The 22,023-nt window shown below is 37.8% G+C and overlaps 1 protein-coding gene across 1 annotated transcript in view; it reads right to left on the reverse strand.

Annotated features, from left to right (window-relative positions):
• Positions 1-22,023, reverse strand: part of LOC150081532 (midasin) — a 1,449,634-nt gene that overhangs the window by 860,122 nt on the left and 567,489 nt on the right. Inside the window, exon 40 of the mRNA XM_090380238.1 lies at positions 21,629-21,841. Coding sequence (XP_090236364.1) covers positions 21,629-21,841 — 213 coding nt within the window. The remainder of the gene's footprint in view (positions 1-21,628; positions 21,842-22,023) is intronic.

Below are 22,023 nucleotides of genomic sequence, written 5' to 3' on the forward strand. Positions count from 1 at the left end.
AAGCCGGATCGAACTCACATTGCCAAAGAGGAAAATACAAGGCATCGAAAGATAGGGCCACGCAGTAGGAGATTACAGATTAAAACCACTGCTTGTGTACCATTCTGGAAATCCTCGTACATTTAAGGGCATCAATAAAGCCACCCTACCCGTGCATTTCCAATCGGAAGAGAGAGCATGGCTAACAATATCTCTCTTTGAGGATTGGTTTAAATGCTGCTTCATACCCGAGGTTGAAAAATATTGTAAAGACAACGACGTTCCTTTCAAGATTTTGTTTCTATTAGATAATGCTTCTGGACATCCTACGAATTTAGAATGTGAGTCATATTTCTACCGCCAAACACGACTTTTCTCATCCAACTTATGGATCAGGATGTTATTTCGAATTTAAAAGCAGACTATTTATGCACAACATTTGCTCAGGCATTGTCTGGAGTAGACGATATGAAAAATTTTACGTTAAGACACTTTTAGAAATCTTACAATATTCACCACGCCATCTTAAACATTAATAAGGCCTGGGCAGAAATTACTAAAAGTTGTTTAAATGACGGATGGAAGAAAATATGTCCACGGCACGTGAAAGGCTTTGAAGGATTTGAAAGAGACGACTCATACAAAGAGGTTACAGATAAGATTGTAAAGGTTGCAGAGCTGCTTCAGCTGGAGGTTGATGCCAAAGACGTGGAGGAGTTAGAGGAAGAAGAGAATAAAAATGCTCAAGAAGCTCAAGATGAACCAAATGAACAGCTGAGATGCTTCATCGCCAGAGAGAGAGAGAGAGATGGCAATGGCATTTCTTGAAATTGCATCGGCAATGGAGAGGTTTGAAAAGATGGATCCCGACAGTGAATGATTCTTAAAAGTTAACAGAGGCGTGAATGATATGCTTACTTTCTACAAAGAAATCTACAATGAATTAAAAAAAGCCAGCGTACAGTCATCCACTAGTATGTTCTGTCATAAGGTTGAGCGGCCAATCCCTTCTAAATCTCCACAGCCCTCGACCTCCGCAGCAGTGTACGTAACAGCAGAAGACGTCGATTCCGGCAATGATGCTCGAGAGGTAAAACTTACTAACGTTATGCCTGTCTCCTCTCTTTTTTGTAATTTTATAATTTTTAAAATTGCACACTTTTGTAATTTTTCCTGCGCATGGGATAAAAAATTTGAATAAATACAATAGATAATTCTATTTACATGTTTGTCAAACATTTATTTTTTGATTCAATCAATTCATCGAGAATGGTTGGAGTGCTGCACACAAGCATGGGGGAAATTCCCCAACTTACATAGCGTTCCGCGGAATGCAACCTTTACTTAAGTTGGGGAGTTTCTGTAAATAAATACCTTTCCTCCACAACTTAAATTTTGTTTCCTCATCTTAACAGTCCGATCCTTTCTTTCGTTAATAAGAATATAGTGCCATAAAAAGTGAAAGAGGAAATATTTTTTATTTTTGATAAAAAGGGAATAAGATCTTTTGAAGATGAGGGAATAAAGGGGGGGGGGTTAAACTGCAACCTATCTATTACTATCTCAGTACAAAACACCAGCCAGCACCGAATCCAAAAGGACGTTTTCTGCCACTAATTAAATATGCACCAAAATTATATCCAGTTTAAACGATAACACTATTGAGTTTCTTAGCGCTCACTTTATTCGGACAGGTAGTGTGGATACTTATTTTTTTGTTTTTAGAATAACTGTATGTTTAATAATTTTTGATAGAATATTTATTATTATAATTAAAGTTTGATTTAAAACATGAACTCAAGTAATTACTTGTTTTTTTCTTACTTTATTCCACCTAATTGTCATCAAAATTTATTGCGAAAAATGTTTTTTTTTTTTTTTTTTTTTTTTGGAATACCGATATTAAGATTTTGACCAGTATTGTGAGCCCTAATAATAACATGCATTCTTTCTTCGTTTTATGTTTTATTTTCTTATGTGCCGCTCCGGCTACTTCACAACTGTCCACAGAAAAAGTTTTTAATTAAAATAATTTAAAAAATGTAACTAATTAATTGAAAAATACAGTATATAACTATTTTTCTTCATTCTTCTGAGGATATTATGTGGTTTTTGTAATTTTGGCATATCATAGGTATAGTAGCAATATTTTATTAGTCATTCTCGAGTTACGTACAACTTGACTTATGCAAGCAGTCCTGGATCGTATCACTTACATATGTCGGTTTTTTTTTTTTTTTGATTTGGTAGTTGTTGGCGCATCGGCTTCTGTGGCCATATTGCACCTCCCAAGGTTTTTGCAGTACTTTGATCCAAGCCCGAGGCGGGAATCGAACCCGCGACCTTTGGGTTTCCGGGCAGGTACTTTACCCACTCGGCTAGCCCAGTCAGCACATATGTCGGGGACTTATTGTATTAATACTGAAAACAGTAGTAGTTTACTACTAAAGTGTAAATAGTAGTAAAGCACCGAAAAACTTCAGCAGATTCATTTATACAATTAAAAAAAAAATAATAATAATAATAAAAAATAAGGCGTCTGGCATACTGTGCCTACAAAGCAGCTTATAGGCTGTATAATTTCTAATGCCATCATAAATTTTGAACATTACATCAACGTTAATTCTGGATATATAGATTAAATAGTACAATTGCAGTTATTTCTAGCAATATGGTAAAACTGCTATTTTTCTAATGCCATTTAAATGCTCCTCAGTCAATTTTTTGATGATAGGATAATTTGTACAGAATTTTGGCCTCCTCATCATATTGGCCTGTTTCTTGTGATTTTTATTGTGGGATAGACTAAAAGGTATTGTTTACCAAAACCATTCACAGGACATTAATGACTTGTAAAAAATTTACAATTTATAGATGAAATTATTTCACAGATTTTGGAAAATGTCTTGGGAAGCCAACAGAAGACATTTACATCAATTACCAAATCTTCTGTAACACTGTGAAAATGTTAATGATTACTAGCTAATTAATAATAAATAGCATATTATTTAAAATGCCGATCTTTTATTTAATAACAACTTTGTGTCAATCTGCATTACTCCTTGCATTTTACATCAGTTCGCTTGGATATGACAAGGAAAGGCAAAAGTATATTATACCAAATTCCTTCAAATGAAAACCATAAAAACCAACATAAAATACATATTATGCAAAAACTATTGAAAATCATGTGTCAAATTATTGATTTAGGTATCTGTTGGAAATCGTCAATTTTTAAGGTGGCAGCAGTCATGCACCAAAGCAGATATGAGATTGAAATCTGAATTTTGAATGCAGAATGAATAAAACCTGCTTATCTTCCTTGAAAAATACAACTTTAACTTTTGCAGTTTTCAGTTTATAGAATCACACTTCTATAAACTGAACAACAGCCAGATAAAAGCAGATTGACTGCTTGATATTCACCAAACTTTTCCATCAAAAGATTGAATAATGCAAGGCAGTATCTCTCCAGTGGATCAACACTGCCAGAATTTATGTTGGCAATCAATTAATCTTGAAAACTTTCCAAATAAGTACAATTTGGTAAGGTTTCGAGATAGTTTTAAGAGTAGGTGATTAATGAAGTTCTCCATTACTTTGGAAAAAGTAGAGATAAGTACAATAGGATGATATTTGGATGGAAGGAATTTGTCACCATTTTTCGGAACTGGCTGGATGTGAGCAAATTTCTAAGCAGAGAGAAAGACACAAATGGAATAAGAAAGTATAAAATAGTAACACAAAAGAGGAGCAAGCCTAGGGGCAAATATTTTGAGAACAAGTGAAGAAATGCCAAAGGGACATGGTGCATTCTTGGCATCAAGATTGTTCAAAATTTTTCTGACGTTATTTTCATGGATGATGACAGGAGGCATTCAGTTGAATATGCTAGAAATGGCAGAAGGTGGTTCACCAAAGTCATCAATACAAGAGTTAGAAGAAGTTCACTGGAAAAGAGACCATCACTAAGCTCAGACCTAGGTATCTAGAGGACCGATCACTTCGACTGTGGTGCCTCCGTAGCCAGGTGGGAAGGAGCAGCAGTGCGTAGCACATGCTTCTTGATTAGACCTGGGTTCGAGCCCATCACCATCAAATACGCGGGATGCGGAAAGGTCAGGGAATGACCACCGCATATCCCGGAGCAATATGACCTTAGTTGCTAATGCTCCTAAAAACTAAACAACAACAACAACAACAACAACTTCGACTGTGTATTTTTGAAGGGTTGTTTATGAGAAAAAATGCTGGGTGGATGGTTAGGATTGTCTGCTATTCTTGAAGTAAATGGATAATGCATGAGGCCATAAGTGAAAAAGCCTCAGAATCTCAACCAGATGGGTCTGTGTCACAAGAAAACTGAAGCTAGCTGCATTTCCAAGGAAAATTGCTTCACTGTTAGTAAAGTTATTAGACTGGAGAAAGTCACGTTTCAAAGAAAAGAAGTCAAAGGATTCTAAGTGATTAGTGAAGTGAGGAGTAGAATATTAGGGAAGTGAGTAGTGGGGTGGAGAAAGAGGCAACAGATGAATTTGACAAAATGGGGTAGAGATTTTGAGCTGGTGAAGACTGAAAAGAGAAGATTCCAAATTAAAAAGTCTTTGACAGGGAATATTACAATGGACATGTATCAAGTACCACCTCTGAAGCAAAAGGAACTTGTAGAGTGAATAATTAAGATGAGCAGTAGTTGAGTCAACCAATAATCAAGATTCTGTTAGAAAAAAGTAGGTGAGGCTTGGCAGACTGTAGGTGGAAATGGACGAGGAGTTTTTGGGAGGTTTATATCTTTTTGCAGATAAGTTTGACTTCACGATGCATTCAGCAGACAAAGCAAAAGGAGAGGGAGGGGCATGTTGTATAAAGTAATGAATTTTTTAATATGGGGTGTACACACAGTCAGTCTATACCCAACTCCTCAACATAATGTGACCTCGACAATGGCCTCCCCACGCTGCATACACTATTCTCAGACACCCACAAGTCACTATTTGGCAGAGTAGAGGCAGTGAGATTATACACTAGCACACAGTGGTGAACAAACTGTGGGGCATGACACCCAGAGGGGTCACCAGATAAATTAAAGGGGTTGCAAAAATTTTTTAATATATTTATTTTTTGTGCACATAAAAGCTAAAAACCTATTGTTAATTTGGATGTGTTTTTGCATTCTTCTGCTACTTTTTATATTGCAGTTTCATTATTATTATCATTGTTTTTAAGAAGAAGAAAATACATATTTTACCATGGACAACTGGGTAATCAGAACAAAATGGAGTGACGAGTGACGTCAATAGTTTCGAGGAGTGACGACAATAATATTGCTACAGGTACTTCAGAAGCTAATAAGGTAAGAAATATTATGTCATGTGAAAATTTAGACGCTAATGTTATTTAAAGCGTAGTGCAACCATCAATTTCTGATAGAGAGCCATCATTTTTGAAATCAAAAAGAATGAAAAAGAATAGAAAATATAAAGAGGAATTTATGAAGTATGGCTTTACCTACAGTGTTGTTGATGATGAAAAACATCCTATGTGTGTAATATGTTACTAAAAACTGGCTAACGAAAGAATGAAACCTGTTAAATTAAAAAGACACTTACATACAAAATATCGAGAGGTATTTAAAAAAATACTGAATCCTTTTTCAAAAGTCACACTAACTCCATACAAGGTTAGAAATCTTTCATGAAGAAACATAAGGCAGTTCCTTGTAAAGCTTTAAGAACATCTTTGGAAGTTTTGTATTTAATAGGAAAAAATTTGAAATCACATATTATTGCTGAATCTCTTGTAATGACTGCAGAAATAAAAATTATTTCAATTATGCATGGAGAAAAGTACAGTAACGATTTAAAAACCAGTCCTCTATCCAGACACAGTCTCAAGGTGCATTACAGTTATTGCAGACTAATTAAAATTCTATTTATTAAATCAATTGAGAGAAAGTCCAATTTTTGCAATACAGTTAGATGAATCCACAGATATTTCAATTCTTGTTCAACTTATATGTGAAGTTTCTCCCTCATAGTAGATACTGCTATGAGGGAGATATTTTGGAAGATTTTCTATTTTGCAAAACTTTAGAAAGAAGAATGATGGGCAAGAAGATTTTTGACATTATAAATATTTTCTTTCAAACAAATAATCTAACAAATAACCAAATCGCAACTGATTTGTACTGATGGTGTGGCTGCATTAACAGGAGAAAATAAAGGTTGAAAAGGCAAAGTAAAGGAAATTGCTCCAAATATAGTTTTTAATCATTGCTTTATACAAAGGGAAGCATCAGTAGTAAAGTAAATGTAAACTGATTTGCATGAAGTTTTGAAATATGCAGTAAGTGTGATCAACTTTATTAAAAGTAGAAGCTTAAATAGCAGACTTTGAGCTATACTTTGTAATTAAATGGGATCCACTTATGAAATGCTTCTTTTTTATAAAAATGTGAGGTGGTTGTCAACTGGTAAAGTGTTGAAACATCTTTTTGACCTCGAACATGAAGTTTTATTGTTTTATTATTTTTTTTCAGATACAAATCAGAACCTTGTGCAGAAATCAAAAATGGTTTGGAAAACTTAGTTACCTTGTTGATATATTTGAAAAACTTAATGATTTAAATTTAAGTCTTCAAGGGAAGGGAATATTAATACTCAGTGATAAAATAGAAGCTTTCAAAAAGAAGCTTAATCTTTGGAAAACTGAATTTGAGCATAATAACACTAAAACTTTCCCATGTTTTTCTGATTTTGTTATAAGCAGTAATAGTGACATTTTACAATATTGACATTTTATGGATATCATTGCCACCCACCGGACAATGCTAATTAAGTGTTTTTCCAAATGATTTAATGTTTCTCCAGAAAAAAAAAGTTGTATTGGATTCGTGATCCCTTTGCTTTTCCATTCAGTAAAAGGAATATCTTATCAACCAGTCGTCTGACGAAGAATTATGTGCTCGTTTCAAGACTAAAACTTCTTAAAAATTTTGGCTGCTGTTTGAGATGAATATCCACAATTATTGAAAATGGCGGTAAAACCATTGCTACCTTTCAGGTCCACGTATTCACGTGAGGTTGGTTTCTCAAAATTAACAGCTATAAAAACAAAATAGCGTTCCAGACTTGATCCAGAAGATGACATGAGATTAGAAATTTCAAATATTGAGCCAAATAAGGACCAAATATTATTGGTTATCCAGGCTCATCGTTCTCATTAATTGTTTTGTTATTTTAATTGAAGAATAAGAATTTATTTGTTGTTTTTATTGTATTCAATTAAAATATTATACAATTATTTTAATGTGTAAATTAAAAAGCAAGCAATTTTTTTTATTCCTTTTTCAGTACTCAAATAAAATTTTCGACTACATAATTTATAGAATGCCATTTTTGTTCTCTAAAAATCTGGTCATCCTACCTCTGGGTCTACATTGAGGGGTTGCGTCAATTTTCTATTTCATAGAGGGGATTATGAGCAAAATAAGTTTGCATACCACTGCACTAGCTGATGCAGATTCCTTCTAGAGAGTTGCCAATATGTTCAGTCTAGTGGGCTATCTAGCAGCCAGCCTGTGAACACTATTTTAGAGATAAAGATATCAATTTTACTGCATGGCAGAAGAGATGGGATTGTTGGAGCTTTGCCCTGGAGGCTAAACATGGATGTCATCCCTTTGAATAACCAAATCAGATTAACAAAAGCTTCAAATAACCAAAGTGGTGGTATTGCAATGGTTTTTAATTATAATTTTTTTTTTTTTACACTGGAAACTGGAAGAGGCTAATAGCATTTTCCACCACTTGTAAGTGAAATATTACTACTACATATGGTAAACAAGGCAAATGTATTACTCTTTTTGGATTTTACAAAAGGTTGGATATCTCTCATATTTGTTTTCTGAAATTTCAGCTCATATTTCTTTGGAATCTAACTAAAAGACATTGTTAATTAATTTTTCATTACAAAAATGTATTGAAATATCATACATTACAACAAACAGTGCTATTATGGTACATTTCTATTTTATAACATAGAGCACTGCAGCATGACTTAACAGCCAATTTGCTAATGAAAATTAAAAATAAATTTGAAAAAGAGTAAAAAAAAAAAAAAAAAAAAAAAATCCAATTTTAAAATTTTTATGTAGTTTTTCACTTTTTATTATTTTTTGTGAAAGGGAAGGCAGAGAAACACTAAGCTTTTGAAACTCTTTGTTACCAACTACAATACAATGATGAGACAGAGAAGAGTCAAATTCAATAAAAAAAAAAAAAAAAAAAGAAAAGGAAAAAAAAAAAAAATTTTCCATTGTAGATCCGAAGTCATCTGGACACACTGCATGCTTCACAGAGCAGCTCTTGTGTCAAAAAATATGAGCGAGGAACATAACATTTTTACAAAATGTTACGAAAGTTATAAACTACATAAAAAACAGTCCTTTAAAAGTTAGGTTGTTTGCAAAGCTGTGTGAAGATATGGAAGTTAATTATACCTCACTTCTATACTATTGTGATGTTGTTGTTGTTGTTGGGGTTTAAAGTGCAATGGCTACTTAGGCCATATTGCACTTATGGAAGTGATGCATACAGTCTGTGTTTGTTGACTTAGAAGCAGTTAAATACGGTTATACAATCTTATTCGTTTTAGAAAGGAGAAGAATTCTGCAAGATTTGAATTTTCACCTATGATATGGCGAAGTGACAAAGGTTCCTTTAAATTTGACAGAGATTTGAAAGACATTAGTCGAGCATTATTATATAGAGTACAGTCCAGAAGTATGTGTTTGACTGTGAGTGGTGTATGACAATGATTACACTGGGGAGGATCATTTCCTGACAAAAGAAACAGATGGGTTAAATGAGTATGGCCGATTCTGGCTCTGGCTAGAATTACTTCTTGTTGTCTATTTGCTATAGAGCTAGAAGTCCATAATTTTGGTAAGGGTTTTATTTGGAATAGTTTATTATGGAATTGTGTTTGCCACTGAAGAGTCCATTGATCTTTACATATTCTTTGTATATTCATTTTATAATCTGTGACGGGTACTAGAGAATTCGTTGGGGCTGGGCTGGATGGATTTTTGGCAGCATCATCTGCAATTTCATTCCCTGGTATACCGGTATGGCCTGGGATCCAGCAGAAGATAATCTTTTGCTGATGCTCTCTAAGACGTATTAACTGTGTTTTGATGAGCTTTAATATCGGATGAGTAGGTGGGGAATTGTTTTGCAATGCTAATACGGAACCTTGCGAGTCTGTATATTATGCTCTTTTGAATTGACATATGGAAGACATTTTCTAATGCAAGCTTTATGGCAAATAATTCAGTTGTGTAGCTACTACACTCTGTCGGAAGAGATTGAGAAACTATTTTATCAGGGAGCACCACTGCTGCACCCGATCCACTCTCGGATTTCGATCCATCTGTATATATTTTAGCGAAGTCAGGATAATCTTGAGCATGTTCAGTGTGCAGCTGTTGGATGGTAAAGTCTGATAGAGAGTGTTTATCCCACTGATGGAAATACTTGTCACAACATGCCGTCATGACAGACCATGGAGGGTCAGGATCTATAGGATCTTGCAAGATTTTATCGAAGTGTATATCCCAATCTTCTGTTAGATGTTTTAGCCTAATACCAGTGGGCCGAACTGTCTGTGGTTTGTTTCTATACAGGGTCATATACAGCGGATCATGAAGTATTGACCAATTTGGATGGGTTACCTGGCTGTGGATCTTGATTGCATAGTTTAACAGCAACATCTTTCTCCTGATATTTAGAGGAGGTTCATGGGCTTCGATATATAAACTTTGCACTGGAGATGTTCTGAACGCACCTAATGCTGATCTAAGAGCTGAATGTTGGATAGGGTTGAGGCGAGATAAAACACTCTCCCTAGCAGAATCAAAAACAGGCGCCCCGTAGTCCAGGCGTGATCTAATTATGGTTCTGTATAGGTGAAGCATGGTGTAACGATCTGCTCCCCATGTTGTCACTGATAAAACTCTGAGTATGTTCAGTTTCTTTTGACAGTTTGTCCGGAGATATTCAACGTGTTTTTGGAAGTTTAACTTGCTGTCGAAAAATAATCCCAGTAAACGAATACAATTAGCTATGGGAAGAGGATGGTTATTCAAGTGGAGCTCGGGTTCAGGATGTTTGTTTGTTTGTTTGTTTGTTATTGGGTTTTTAGGAGCATTAGCAACTAAGGCCATATTGCTCCGGGATATGCGGTGGTCATTCCCTGACCTTTCCGCATTCTCCGTATTTGGTGGTGACGGGCTCGAACCCCGGTCTAATCAAGAAGCGTGTGCTATGCACTGCTGCTCCTTCCCACCTGGCTACGGAGGCGCCGGGGTTCAGGATGCATATTGCGTCTGTTACAGAAGTGTATGGCAGCAGATTTCTGGCTAGATAGTCTATAACCATTTTGTGTCATCCATGTCAGGATGCGATTAATTGATATTTGTAGCTGGCGTTCAATATAATGCATGTTTTGAGAATGACAGGATATTGAGAGATCGTCTGCAAAGAGGTAGGAATCTACAGTTTTCGGAATGAGTTCAATTATGTGATTCATTCTCATTGCAAATAAAGTGGCACTGAGAACTGACCCTTGCGGAATTCCTTCTTCTTGGGTAAAGATCTTAGAGAGGGTTCCCCGGTAACGAACTTGAAAGGATCTCTGATGTAGAAAATTTTTGATAAAGTATGATAGATTACCTCTCAGGCCAAGAGAATGCAGATCTTTTAAGAGGCCGAATCGCCATGTAGTGTCAAAGGCTTTCTCAACATCAAGACAGACCATAATGAGATGTTCCTTCTTGACGAAAGCATTTCTAATGTTTGTCTCGGTTTTGATCATGAGATCCAATGAAGATCGATTTTTGCGGAATCCAAATTGGTTGTTGTTAATCAAGTTTTGGGACTCTAGGAACCAAGTGAGACGGCGATGTAACATTTTCTCTAGGGTTTTGCTTAGACAGCTGGTAAGGGATATTGGTCTGTAATTTTGTGGAACAGAATGGTCTTTGCCGGGCTTTGCAATTGCTAGTACATAGGAATGACTCCAGGAACTTGGGAAGGCATGTTCGGAAAAAATGCGATTGAAAAATATGAGCAGTAATGAGAGTGATCTCTGATCCAAATTTCGCAACATTACATAGTATATCCCATCTGGGCCAGCAGCACTGTTTCTTGAGTTGTTAAGGGATTGTTGCAGCTCAAGCATGGTAAATGGTTTATTATAAGGTAAAGCGGAATTGTCAGTGAAATTTAGTCTGGATTTCTCTGCAATTGTTTTAAGTTTTTGAAATGTTTGATCATAGGCGACAGAAGAGGACAACTGAGAAAATGTGGTTCCCAGTGCATTTGATATTTCTGCAGGGGTAGAAAGCTCCTGTCCATTCCAGTTCATTAGTGGGGTGGATAAAGGAGGGGATTTACTGTTTAAACATTTTATTTTTCTCCAGATTAATCTAATATCAGTATTTTTATTTACTGACAAGGCGAATTTAATCCAATTTTCTTTTTTCGCTTTACGTCTGATGTAACGAGCTTTTGCTCTAAGACGTTTATAACTAATAAGATTGGAGGTGGTTGGGTGTTTGCGGAAAAGGTTCCACGCTTTGTTTTTCTCTTTTTTCGCATGGTTGCAGTCTTCATTCCACCAATAATTTGTTTTTCGTCTATTTCTTACTTGATATTGAGGAATGGTAGCGGATGCGGCTGTCAGAATTTGATTTGTGATGTGCTCAGTAACACTGTCGATGGAACAGGACTGAATAATGTAGTTGTCAAATGATATGTGCGTTCTGTATTTTATCCAGTCAGCTCTTGAGAATTTCCATTTCATTGGATTTTCTGTTGGGAAGGAACAGGATGTTTGAATTTTGCAGATTATGGGATAGTGATCACTGCTATAAGGATCGCTTAGAGTTACCCACTCTATACTTGGAAAGAGGATTGGGGAACAAATGGTAAGGTCTATTGTAGAAGTTGAACCTGTAGGGAGATGGATATATGTGGGAGTGCCAGTATTTAGTAAAGTTAAATTTTGCCTGTCTATCAACATTTCAATAAGCTTCCCTCGTTTGTCTGATATAGGGGAACCCCATATTGGATGGTGGGCATTAAAGTCTCCTAGGATACAAAAGGGAGATGGTAACTGCAAGACAAGATCTTCAATTTCTTGAATGGTATATTGATGATTTGGTGGAAGATAGATTGAAACCAGTGTCAGTGTAATACCATTTACAACGCGAGTGGCAACAGCTTCTAAGGAGGTTTGTAAATGGATGCGTCTGGAGGGGATGCTTGAATCCACGAGTATTGCTACTCCTCCGTGAGCACTGTTAGTGCCAGCTCTGTCTTGTCTAAACAAGGTATAATTTTTGATTGAGTTCTGAGGTGTCAAAATTCGTTTCCTGCAAGCACATTGCAAGAGGTCGGTATTGGTGAATTAATTCATGGATATCATCGATGTTGCTGCGAAGGCCTCTACAGTTCCATTGGATGATCTGTTCCATTATTTGGATTTGAAAGAGGGAGATGAATCTGACTGCTTTTTATAAGTGGGTTGTTTGTGACGATTCAGCTTAGGTTTTTCTTTTCTGGGGAAGTTGGGGCATGTTGAATTATTGCTATCTTCCATTTCATCATCTGCATGTAATTCAAGAAGGTCTTGAGTCGTCATATCGTCAGTATCCATCCTTGTTGAGGGTGGTTGATTAACCTCGACAGGATCTGATTTTTGAGGTTTTTCTGTTACTTTACCTTGGGTTATGATTTGGGTTGGAACTGTGATAGGTGTATTCATACTTTGATCAACTGTGTTTGGCTTTGATGTAGGCTGGGTCGATAGAACTGATCGAGCCCAGTCTGCAATCGATTTATCTGGAGAGAGTGACACTTCTGTCTGACATGCTACTGATTGGTGAGAGTGGATAATCGAGGCATAAGAGCTATTTGGCATGATTAGTTTAATTTGTTTCCTAGCTTCTTGATAGGAGACTTTATTTTCAGTCTTATATTTTTGAATTTTTTTGCCTATCTTCCAGAGATCACATTCTTTAGAGTATGCTGGATGGCTTCCCCTGCAATTAGGACACTGTGGAGTTTGTGCTTTGCATTCTAACTGGGTATGAGTTGTGGAGCCACAGTTTGGACATGTTGGAACGCCACGGCATGCTGTCTGGGAGTGACCAAATTTCTGGCATTTGTAGCATCTTAGGGGATTTGGGATAAAGGGTCGAACACGGCAATTCAAGTAACCTGCTTTGACTGATGCTGGTAGATTCGGTGTATTGAAAGTTAGAATTATGTTACGTGTTGGGACAAAAAGAATCATGATACGAAAAGATGGTACCTTACATTTATTGTCTTTAGTTCTTGTACTATTTCTTCTTCAGACACGTTCAGTAGATCCCACTCAGTAATCACTCCTTTGGATGAATTCAGGGTGTTATGTGGAGTGACTTGTATTGGAATTCCGCTTAAAGTAGTGAGTTTCAGTAGCTGTTCAGAGTGTCTTGGGAGAGAAGTCTCTATTAACAAGTCCCCAGATTGGAGACGTTTCACCATTTTTGGTGATGATGCTGCATGTTCAAGGCATCGTTGGATGATGAAAGGAGAGAGCTTGCTAACAGGCTGTGCCGACAGAGAATGGATAATCAGGAAGGCTGGTGATTCCTGTCTGCCTGCATCTTTTTTCATTCTCTTCGAGGTAGAGAAGTCATGGTCGGGTTCACGATTGTCATGTTGAGCACTCTTGGGCTCTACACGTAGAAATTCATTCGTTTCGATTTCTGCTCCTTTTAGCCCCGAGGGTTGATTTATCCCCCAGGTTACCGGCCCCGCCACGTGGAGGCAGGAGCGGTGCCACCAGTGACCAAGCGATAAAAGGTTAGTGTGTTAGAAAAGTAGTTATATATACAAAAGAAAGGTGTCTTCCCTTTCTTGTAGGAGGCTTCTTTCTTTATTTACAAAGAGCCAGAAAATAAATAACTTTGAAAGTAAAGCCTTTGGAAATCTCTTTATCAACTTCTCTTTAGAAAAACGCTTTCAAATTCGCTTTGTAAATCGCTAGATCACTCGCTTGGCACTCGGGGCCTACTATTGTGAAGTGCGCTGGATATGCTATCTCGTGCAAAAGTGATTCAAAGGGTGTTTGAACTCAAAGAAGAAATTGCAATTTTTCTTGATGAAAATCACAATGAACAGGCAAATTTATTTAGGAATAATAACTTTATTGTTAAACTTGCCTATTTGGTTGAAATTTTTGGAAAATTGGGTGTTTTGAATAAATCAGTGCAAGGATCACAAATGCATTCACTGATTCAAAAAGACATAAAAAAATTGGAGCTATTGAAATCAAATTTACAAAAAAATAAGTTTGACATGTTTCCACTTTTAAATGATTTCTGCACCAGAGTTAATATCGAAGCAAACAAAAATCTATTTACTGAACACTTGGATCGTTTGCTAATGCACTTTTCACATTATTTCGAAGATCTTAATTTTCCAAAGTTCCCATGGAAACAGAATCCATTTGTCGATGAACAAGATGATGAATTTGGATTGGCAACTATTGAAAAGGAAAAACTGATAGAATTACCATGCGATACTTTGTTGAAACAAAAATTTCAGAGTGAAACCCTAGTTCAATTTTGGTTGAATCGAACTGAAGAATATAATACTTTGTCAAGCAAAGCAATGCAAGTATTGCTGCCATTCGTAACATCATATTTATGCGAAACGGGATTTTCTGCATTAGCTGCAATGAAATCCAAATATCGAGCCCGTTTAGTAGTAGAAAAAGAGCTACGAGTAGCACTCTCCTCAATGACACCAAGATTTGATAAACTTTGTGCTAATAAACAAGCACAAGACTGACCTGATGTTTGCTGATGATAGTGCTATCCTTGCCGGTAACGACGCTGAAGCCACGGACATCCTCTACGACATTGCCCGCATTGCCCGGCCATACGGTTTGAAGAGCAATGCTGGTAAGACAAAGGCCCTGACAACAGATGGGTCGCAAGCCACCATCTATCTCGAAGGCATCCAGATTGAGCAAGTGCAGGACTTTAAATACCTTGGGTCGCTGGTCCAGGAGAAGAAAGTTGCATCCACCATGGAAATCCACAGCAGAATTGGACAGGCAGCCACTGCGTTCGCCTCGCTCAAATGGTGTCTGTGGAAGAGGACCAACATTTCCACAAAGACTAAAATCCGACTCTTCCGGACTTTGATCCTGCCCATTCTTCTTTACGGATCGGAAACATGGATTTGTCTCAAGTTAGATTTGAACAAACTTGAGGTATTCCAAATGCGATGCCTGCGGCAGATCTTGGGCATCTCTCTTCGCAACCGCATCACTAATGATACCATCCGCGCCAGATGCCAACAGCAACCAACCATTGCCGACCAAATCCAGAAGCGAAGGCTCAGATGGTTTGGTCACGTATGTAGAATGGGCACGAACAGAATACCATCCACACTCCTTTGGAGACAACGACCCACCCAATGGAGCATCCAACGGACCGCGCCTAGGAAAACGTGGGCCAAGCAAGTGGAAGATGACTTGAAGAGCCGACGACGTCTCGACCTTAACCAGGCCAGGACTGAAGCCATGGATCGTAAGGCATGGAAGAACATCACAGAGCAAGTCCGAAACCCTGCGGCACCTACAGCAGCATACTGGTTGCGTGGCCAACCGCCTCCCCCAGCTGCCAGCTAAGGACCAAAGAAGAAGAAGAAGAAGAAGAATAAACAAGCACATCCATCGCATTAAAAACAAATTAATTTAAAAATGAACATATATATATATATATATATATATATATATATATATATATATAGTAAATCCTTGTTATTATTCTGTCAATTAAGTTTTCTTCATTTTTTTGTATTAATACGTATTTTGCCATTTAAAAATGTGTCTGTATTATTTTATGAAATAAAGGGGGGAAGGCGCCAAGATTAGATGTTTTTTAAAAGGGAGCGTAGTAACAAAGTTTGGAAACCACTGCTCTAAGCAGTGCAGATGGGCTGTCAGGAGAGCTCACAGGGTTTTTCAATGATATACAGGAATTCTGCTTGCAGAGAAAAGCAGGTGACAATCTCATTGTATAAAGGATCTAGAGCTGCTGGAATAGGTACAGGGAAGGGCAACGAGATTGGTAAGGGGAACAAAGGAGTGTTCCTTTGTTCCTCTGAGCATTACAAAGAAAGGTTTCAGTTCTGCAAATTGCAGCATCTAGAGACTAGGCACCAGCAAGGTGATCTAGTAGTAGTAGTGGCATGTGATGCAAGAAAGCAAATGTATGAACTTATGCAGCATCAGCCAAAAAAAAAAAAAAAAAAAATTACACCATTCCCTCCAAATGCCTGTCCAGTTCCTCCTTAAATTTATTCAACCTATCAACTTCCACAACGACAGATGGAAGTTTGTTCCAGCAATTAACCACCCGCCGGCCAAAGGCAAATTTCCGCACATCTATTCTACATCTGTCCTTTCTTAATTTGAATTTATGCCCCCTTAGGTTCATAATCTGAACAAGTGGAAGGATCCCATCAGAATTCAGCGTGCTCAACCCATTCAAGGGCTTATACACCTCAATCAGATCACCGTGCAGGTGCCTAGTCTCCAGCCACTGCAATTTGCAGAACTCAAGCCTCTCTTGATAAGAGGATCCCTTCATTCCCCTCACCAATCTTGTTGCCCTTCTCTGTACACGCTCAAGTAAATCTACATCCTTCCTAAAATGAGGCCTCCAGACCTGTACACAGTACTCAAGGCGTGGCCTGACCATTGCCTTATACAGAGGGATAATCACCTCCTTTTCCCTGCTAGCAAAATTCCTATATATCATTGACAAAACCCCATGACCTGCCCTGGCAGCCTGTCTGCATTGCTCAGAAAACTTCATATCTGCCTGCACAATTACCCCCAGGTCTTTTTCATTTTCTACCACCTCAAGTATAGTACCACACAGTTGGTACGTTTCTCTGGGGTTACTTCTACCCATATGCAGTACTTTGCATTTGTCAAGGTTAAACTTTAGTTGCCACTTCTTAGCCCATCTGCCAAAATTATCTAGATCCTGTTGCAGTAGCACACTGCCATTACTGTCATTAACAACCCTGCCAACCTTTGTATCATATGCAAACTTCGACACTAAGCCTGATACGCCTTCATCAATATCATTGATATTGATGAAGCTTAGCTGCAAGAGTAGCTCATGGTGTCTTGTCAATGATATAAAGGAATTTTTCTAGCAGGGATAAGGAGGTGATTATTCCCTTGTATAAGGCAATGGTTAGGCCACATCTTGAGTACTGTATACAGGTCTGGAGGCCTCATTTCAAGAAGGATGTAGAGCTGCTGGAACGGGTACAGAGAAGGGCAACAAGATTAGTAAATGGAACAAAGGGTTGCTCTTACGAAGAAAGGCTTAAGTTTTGCAAATTACAGAGTCTGGAGACTAGGCACCGGCGAGGTGATCTGATAGAGGTGTATAAGGCTTTGAATGGTTTGAGCATGCTCAATGCCAATGGGATTCTTCATCTTTCTCAGAATAATCACCTCAGAGGGCATAAATTCAAATTGAGGAAGGACGGATGTCGGATAGATGTGCGGAAATTTGCCTTTGGCCAGCGGGTGGTTGGTTGGTGGAACCGACTTCCATCACTTGTTGTTGAAGTTGAGAGCCTAAACAAATTTAAAGCTCAACTGGACAGGTATTTCGAAAGAACGGAGGGGTGAAATGGGAGAGGGTTTTTTTTTTTTTTTTTTTTTTTTGGCTGATGCTGAATAAGCTTGCTTTCTTGCATCATATGCCTCTACTAATGCTAATGCTAATATATATACAAAACAACAGTGGACCCAACACCGAACCCTGTGGGACTCCACTAATAACATTAGTCCAAGAAGAGCAGCACCCATTGATTACCACCCTCTGTCTTCTCGCACTTAACCAACCTTTTATCTATTGTAGCAACTTACCCTTAATACCATTCTGCTCCAATTTGTACAATAGTCTTCCATGCGCAACAGTGTCAAAAGCTTTCCTGAAATCCAAATATATGATATCAAAATTATTTTTTGCATTCAGTTCCTTTGTAACCACATCATAATATCCTATCAAATTTGTCAGACAAGACTTTCCCTTAACAAACCCATGCTGTGTCTGAATTATTGCTGCAGTCTTGTCTAGATGATCCTCAATGCATCTTTAACCAGCGACTCCATTATTTTACCCGGAACAGAAGTTAAACTAACTGGTCTGTAATTACTCGTGTCACCCTTCGATCCCCCTTTGTGAATTCGGGATACATTTGCACATTTCCAGTGCGTGGGAACCTCCCCTGAGTCCAAGGATGCTCTCATAATTATGGCTAAGGGTTTGCTTAGTTGCTTTGCCGCCTCCTTTAATATAACTGGATAGATCCCATCCACCCCAGGTGCTTTTCTTACGTTTAACTTCAACAGTTTCTCTTCCACTTTGCTCTCAGTTATTACAAAATCATTAAGTATCCTGCTACAATTTGATAACCTTCTGCCATTTTCAAACCTTAATAATTCCTCATGTGTGAAGGTAGATGCAAAATACTCATTCAGTTTGTTTGCTATCTGAGCAGGGTCATCAACAGTCGAACCATCGATGTCAAGTGGACCAATCAGATTCCTTTTAGAGTTTATATAAGTAAAGAAATCCTTGCTGTTTTTCTTAGCATCTTTTGCCAAGGATTTTTCGTAATCTGCCTTCGCCTGCCAAACCTCCATTGTGACCTGATTACAGATTAACTTATATCTGCCATAGGCGTCTGAGTCGCTTGATAATTTATATGCATCCCATGCATTTTTCTTCTCTGTTACGAGTCTCATTAGTTCATTTGACAACCATTTAAGCCTAAACCTTGAACAATGTTTCTTAATAGGTATGAAACTTTTAGTAGCATCCACGATTAATTCCTTGAATGCTTGCCACTTAGAATTTACTGTTGGTAACATCGTTAGTTGATCCCACTGTACAGAATTTAAAAACTGTCGGAGACCACTGTACTCGCCTTTGCGGAAGCAAAAACCCTTTCCTTTACCCCTGATGGTAATTAAATCTTTAAGTAAATCCCACGTCAGTACACTGTGATCACTGCCACCTAGTGGTTGTTTTATCTGCAAATTCCTAATACATGAATGATCACTGCTGACCACCAGATCAAGAGTATTACTTTCTCTGGTTGCCTCTCGAATATGCTGCTGCAGAAAACAATCATCCAATAAATCCACAAAAGTCTGACTAGTGTGTGAGTGCCCAACCCACAAGTTCCAGTCAATATCTGGGAAGTTAAAATCCCCCATTATAAGACATTCCGATTTACTAGCCCACTCTATTTCTCCGTACAATTGTTCATTGTACTCATTCGAGTCATTAGGCCTATAACACACTCCTACTCTTATTTTTGCTTTCGCAGTGCTTGTCACACCAAACTGACTCAACAGTGCACTGTTCATCTATATCAACTGGATGCACTTCTTTTGATTTTATGTTTTTCTTAATTAATAGCATAACACCTCCTCCCTTCCTATCCTGTCTATCCTTTCTGTACACATTGTACTCCCCAAATTCCAGTTCGGCATTCCTTATATCAGTGTGACACCATGTCTCTGATATCCCAACAATATCCACCTTTGATGTCTTGACCAACACTTCAAATTCATCAAATTTATTTACTATACTTCTAGCATTGGTATACATGCTCCTACTCCTATTCCAAGTTACCCTAACACATCCCATATACCCACCTGTTTCACGATGACTGCCACCCGTCCCTGAAACCCCCAACACCCCTCGCTCCAGGTCGCTACTTATTCTAATAGAAGTTGTGCAAGAATCACCTTCACCTCTGCCTACGGCTATTGTTAAACTATTAGTCCTTGTATCCCCCCTAAGCTATCAGTTTTCCGACACACCCAACACTGCCTCGATAGCATCAGCAAATATTCTTGCACCCTTTCTATTTAAGCGTATCCCATCCCTGTAGAAGCAGTCTCTCCTGTTAACAAGTACAGTCCAGGCTGAAAAAAATTCTATCCCTTGAGCCTTGCACAATCTTTCCAGGGCCAAATTGATCGACAAGGCTCTCATCATATACTCCCTCTTATCGTGTCTGGGCAGAATTGCAGACACTTTCAAATTCAACCCTATTTCACAGCTTTTTTTCAACAGTGACCTGTACTTGTTAAGTAATTCTGCCGGTCTCCTACTCTTGATATCATTAGTGCCAGCGTGTACAACTATATCACCTTTTGTGCCCTTGAAAGATGATATCTGCTCTACGTCATCAACCTTTGCCCCTGGCAGACATACCCTGGTTCTCTTCCACCTATCCTTTTTACAAAGGATGTTTCCCATTTCCCTGACAATAGAGTCACCAACAACTACTAGTTCCTGAGGGATCAGCGCATTCTGCCTTGGGGGTTGCCGCTGTGTTGCGTGATGACCAAGTGCAAGCTCTGGCGTTGATGTGGGCAGCTGAGAGCCTGATGGGCCCCTCAATTTAGATCTTTCAAGGGCATCCACCCTGTCCTTCAAACTTTCATATAGGCCCATAACAACGCTGAGTTGTCACCTGATTTCCTTACACTCCTTACATCGCGCACACACAAAGACATCCCCCATGGCAATATCATGTTCCGTTCCAGATAGTTCGGCAAATATTTCACAAGTTGCACATTTTTTTAGGCTGTGATGCGTTGGAGAATCGGCCCCCCTCAGTTCTCCCCCGAGTCACAGCACTCCTGCCACTTTGTGCCCGTTACTTTGCTGCTCTAGTTTGGGGCATGATACTTTAAATTAATAAAATCAATAAATTAAATTAATTAAATGTCAATACTGCGCTATCTAATAGAAACTGTGAAGCGTATTACTGTTTCTATAATTATACGTTAAAGCTACCTAGCTACCTCAATTAAAAATTTCAATTCCCTATCACTATATACAAAAACAATGCCTGCAATATTCGAACGAAATAACGGTTTTATAAAGTATTACGTATATTTACAAAAACTGTTTATATAAATTAAAATAAAAATAACCAGCGTAATTAGAACTATAAGACTACGTATTAAGTACAATATAAAATAACAATTATGTATATAAAAAGCAAACACTTATCGTTTTTTTCGGAGCCTGTAACTCGCAGCTGTATTTTCTAAAGAGAGTCAGCGCCCTCTCTTTAGAAAATCTGATTGAGGTATTAACGGTGTGAGCAAACTCAATGCTGATGGGATTCTTTCTCGTTCTCAGACTATGCATATAAGGGGGCATAAATTCAAATTGAGAAAGGACAGTTGCAGAACAGACATGCAGAAATCTGCCTTTGGCCATTGAGTGGTTGATTGCAAGACCAGGCCTTCCATCCATTGTGGAAGTGGATAGTTTGAAACATTGTAACTTTTTCTGTTGTCCTTAGGGATGCTCTCATTACTTATGTACCAATAATCATGTCTCTTGTAAAGGCCCTGATGTAGCCTATATTCCTAGAATAAAGCATTATTACTGATGATGACAAGGCCCCTGTTTATTAGAGTTGGGAGAAAGAAAAAAAAAAAAAAAAAAGACATATTTACTTACCAAAATGGCCATCCAATTCATTTCAATACATTTCATAAGAGACTGAAGTGGAGCAAGCTGATAATGAAGTGGAAACAATGGCTGATGACTGAAACAGTTTCCATTAGATGGGAGAAAAGAATAGCCAACTTGCACGAAGGTATCACTAACAGTTACTGAGAGATGAGGTGAAGTTACTTTTGTTCCAAATATTTGATTATATACTTCTGCCACCTAAAATAAATATACACACAATACAGTTTTTATGTCACATATAAAAACTTAAATCAGTTTATTTAAAGTTTGGGGAAACATCAAAAGTAAAAAAAACATCAAAATGACACTAAAGAAACTGGTAGGAAAAAAAATTAGGAAGCCTTTAAGGTTTAGCATAAGGTTTAGCATAACTATGCAGT

This window comes from Mastigoproctus giganteus, chromosome 8, assembly GCF_048544385.1.
Source record: "Mastigoproctus giganteus isolate SK-2022 chromosome 8, ASM4854438v1, whole genome shotgun sequence".
NCBI classification, from domain to species: domain Eukaryota; kingdom Metazoa; phylum Arthropoda; class Arachnida; order Uropygi; family Thelyphonidae; genus Mastigoproctus; species Mastigoproctus giganteus.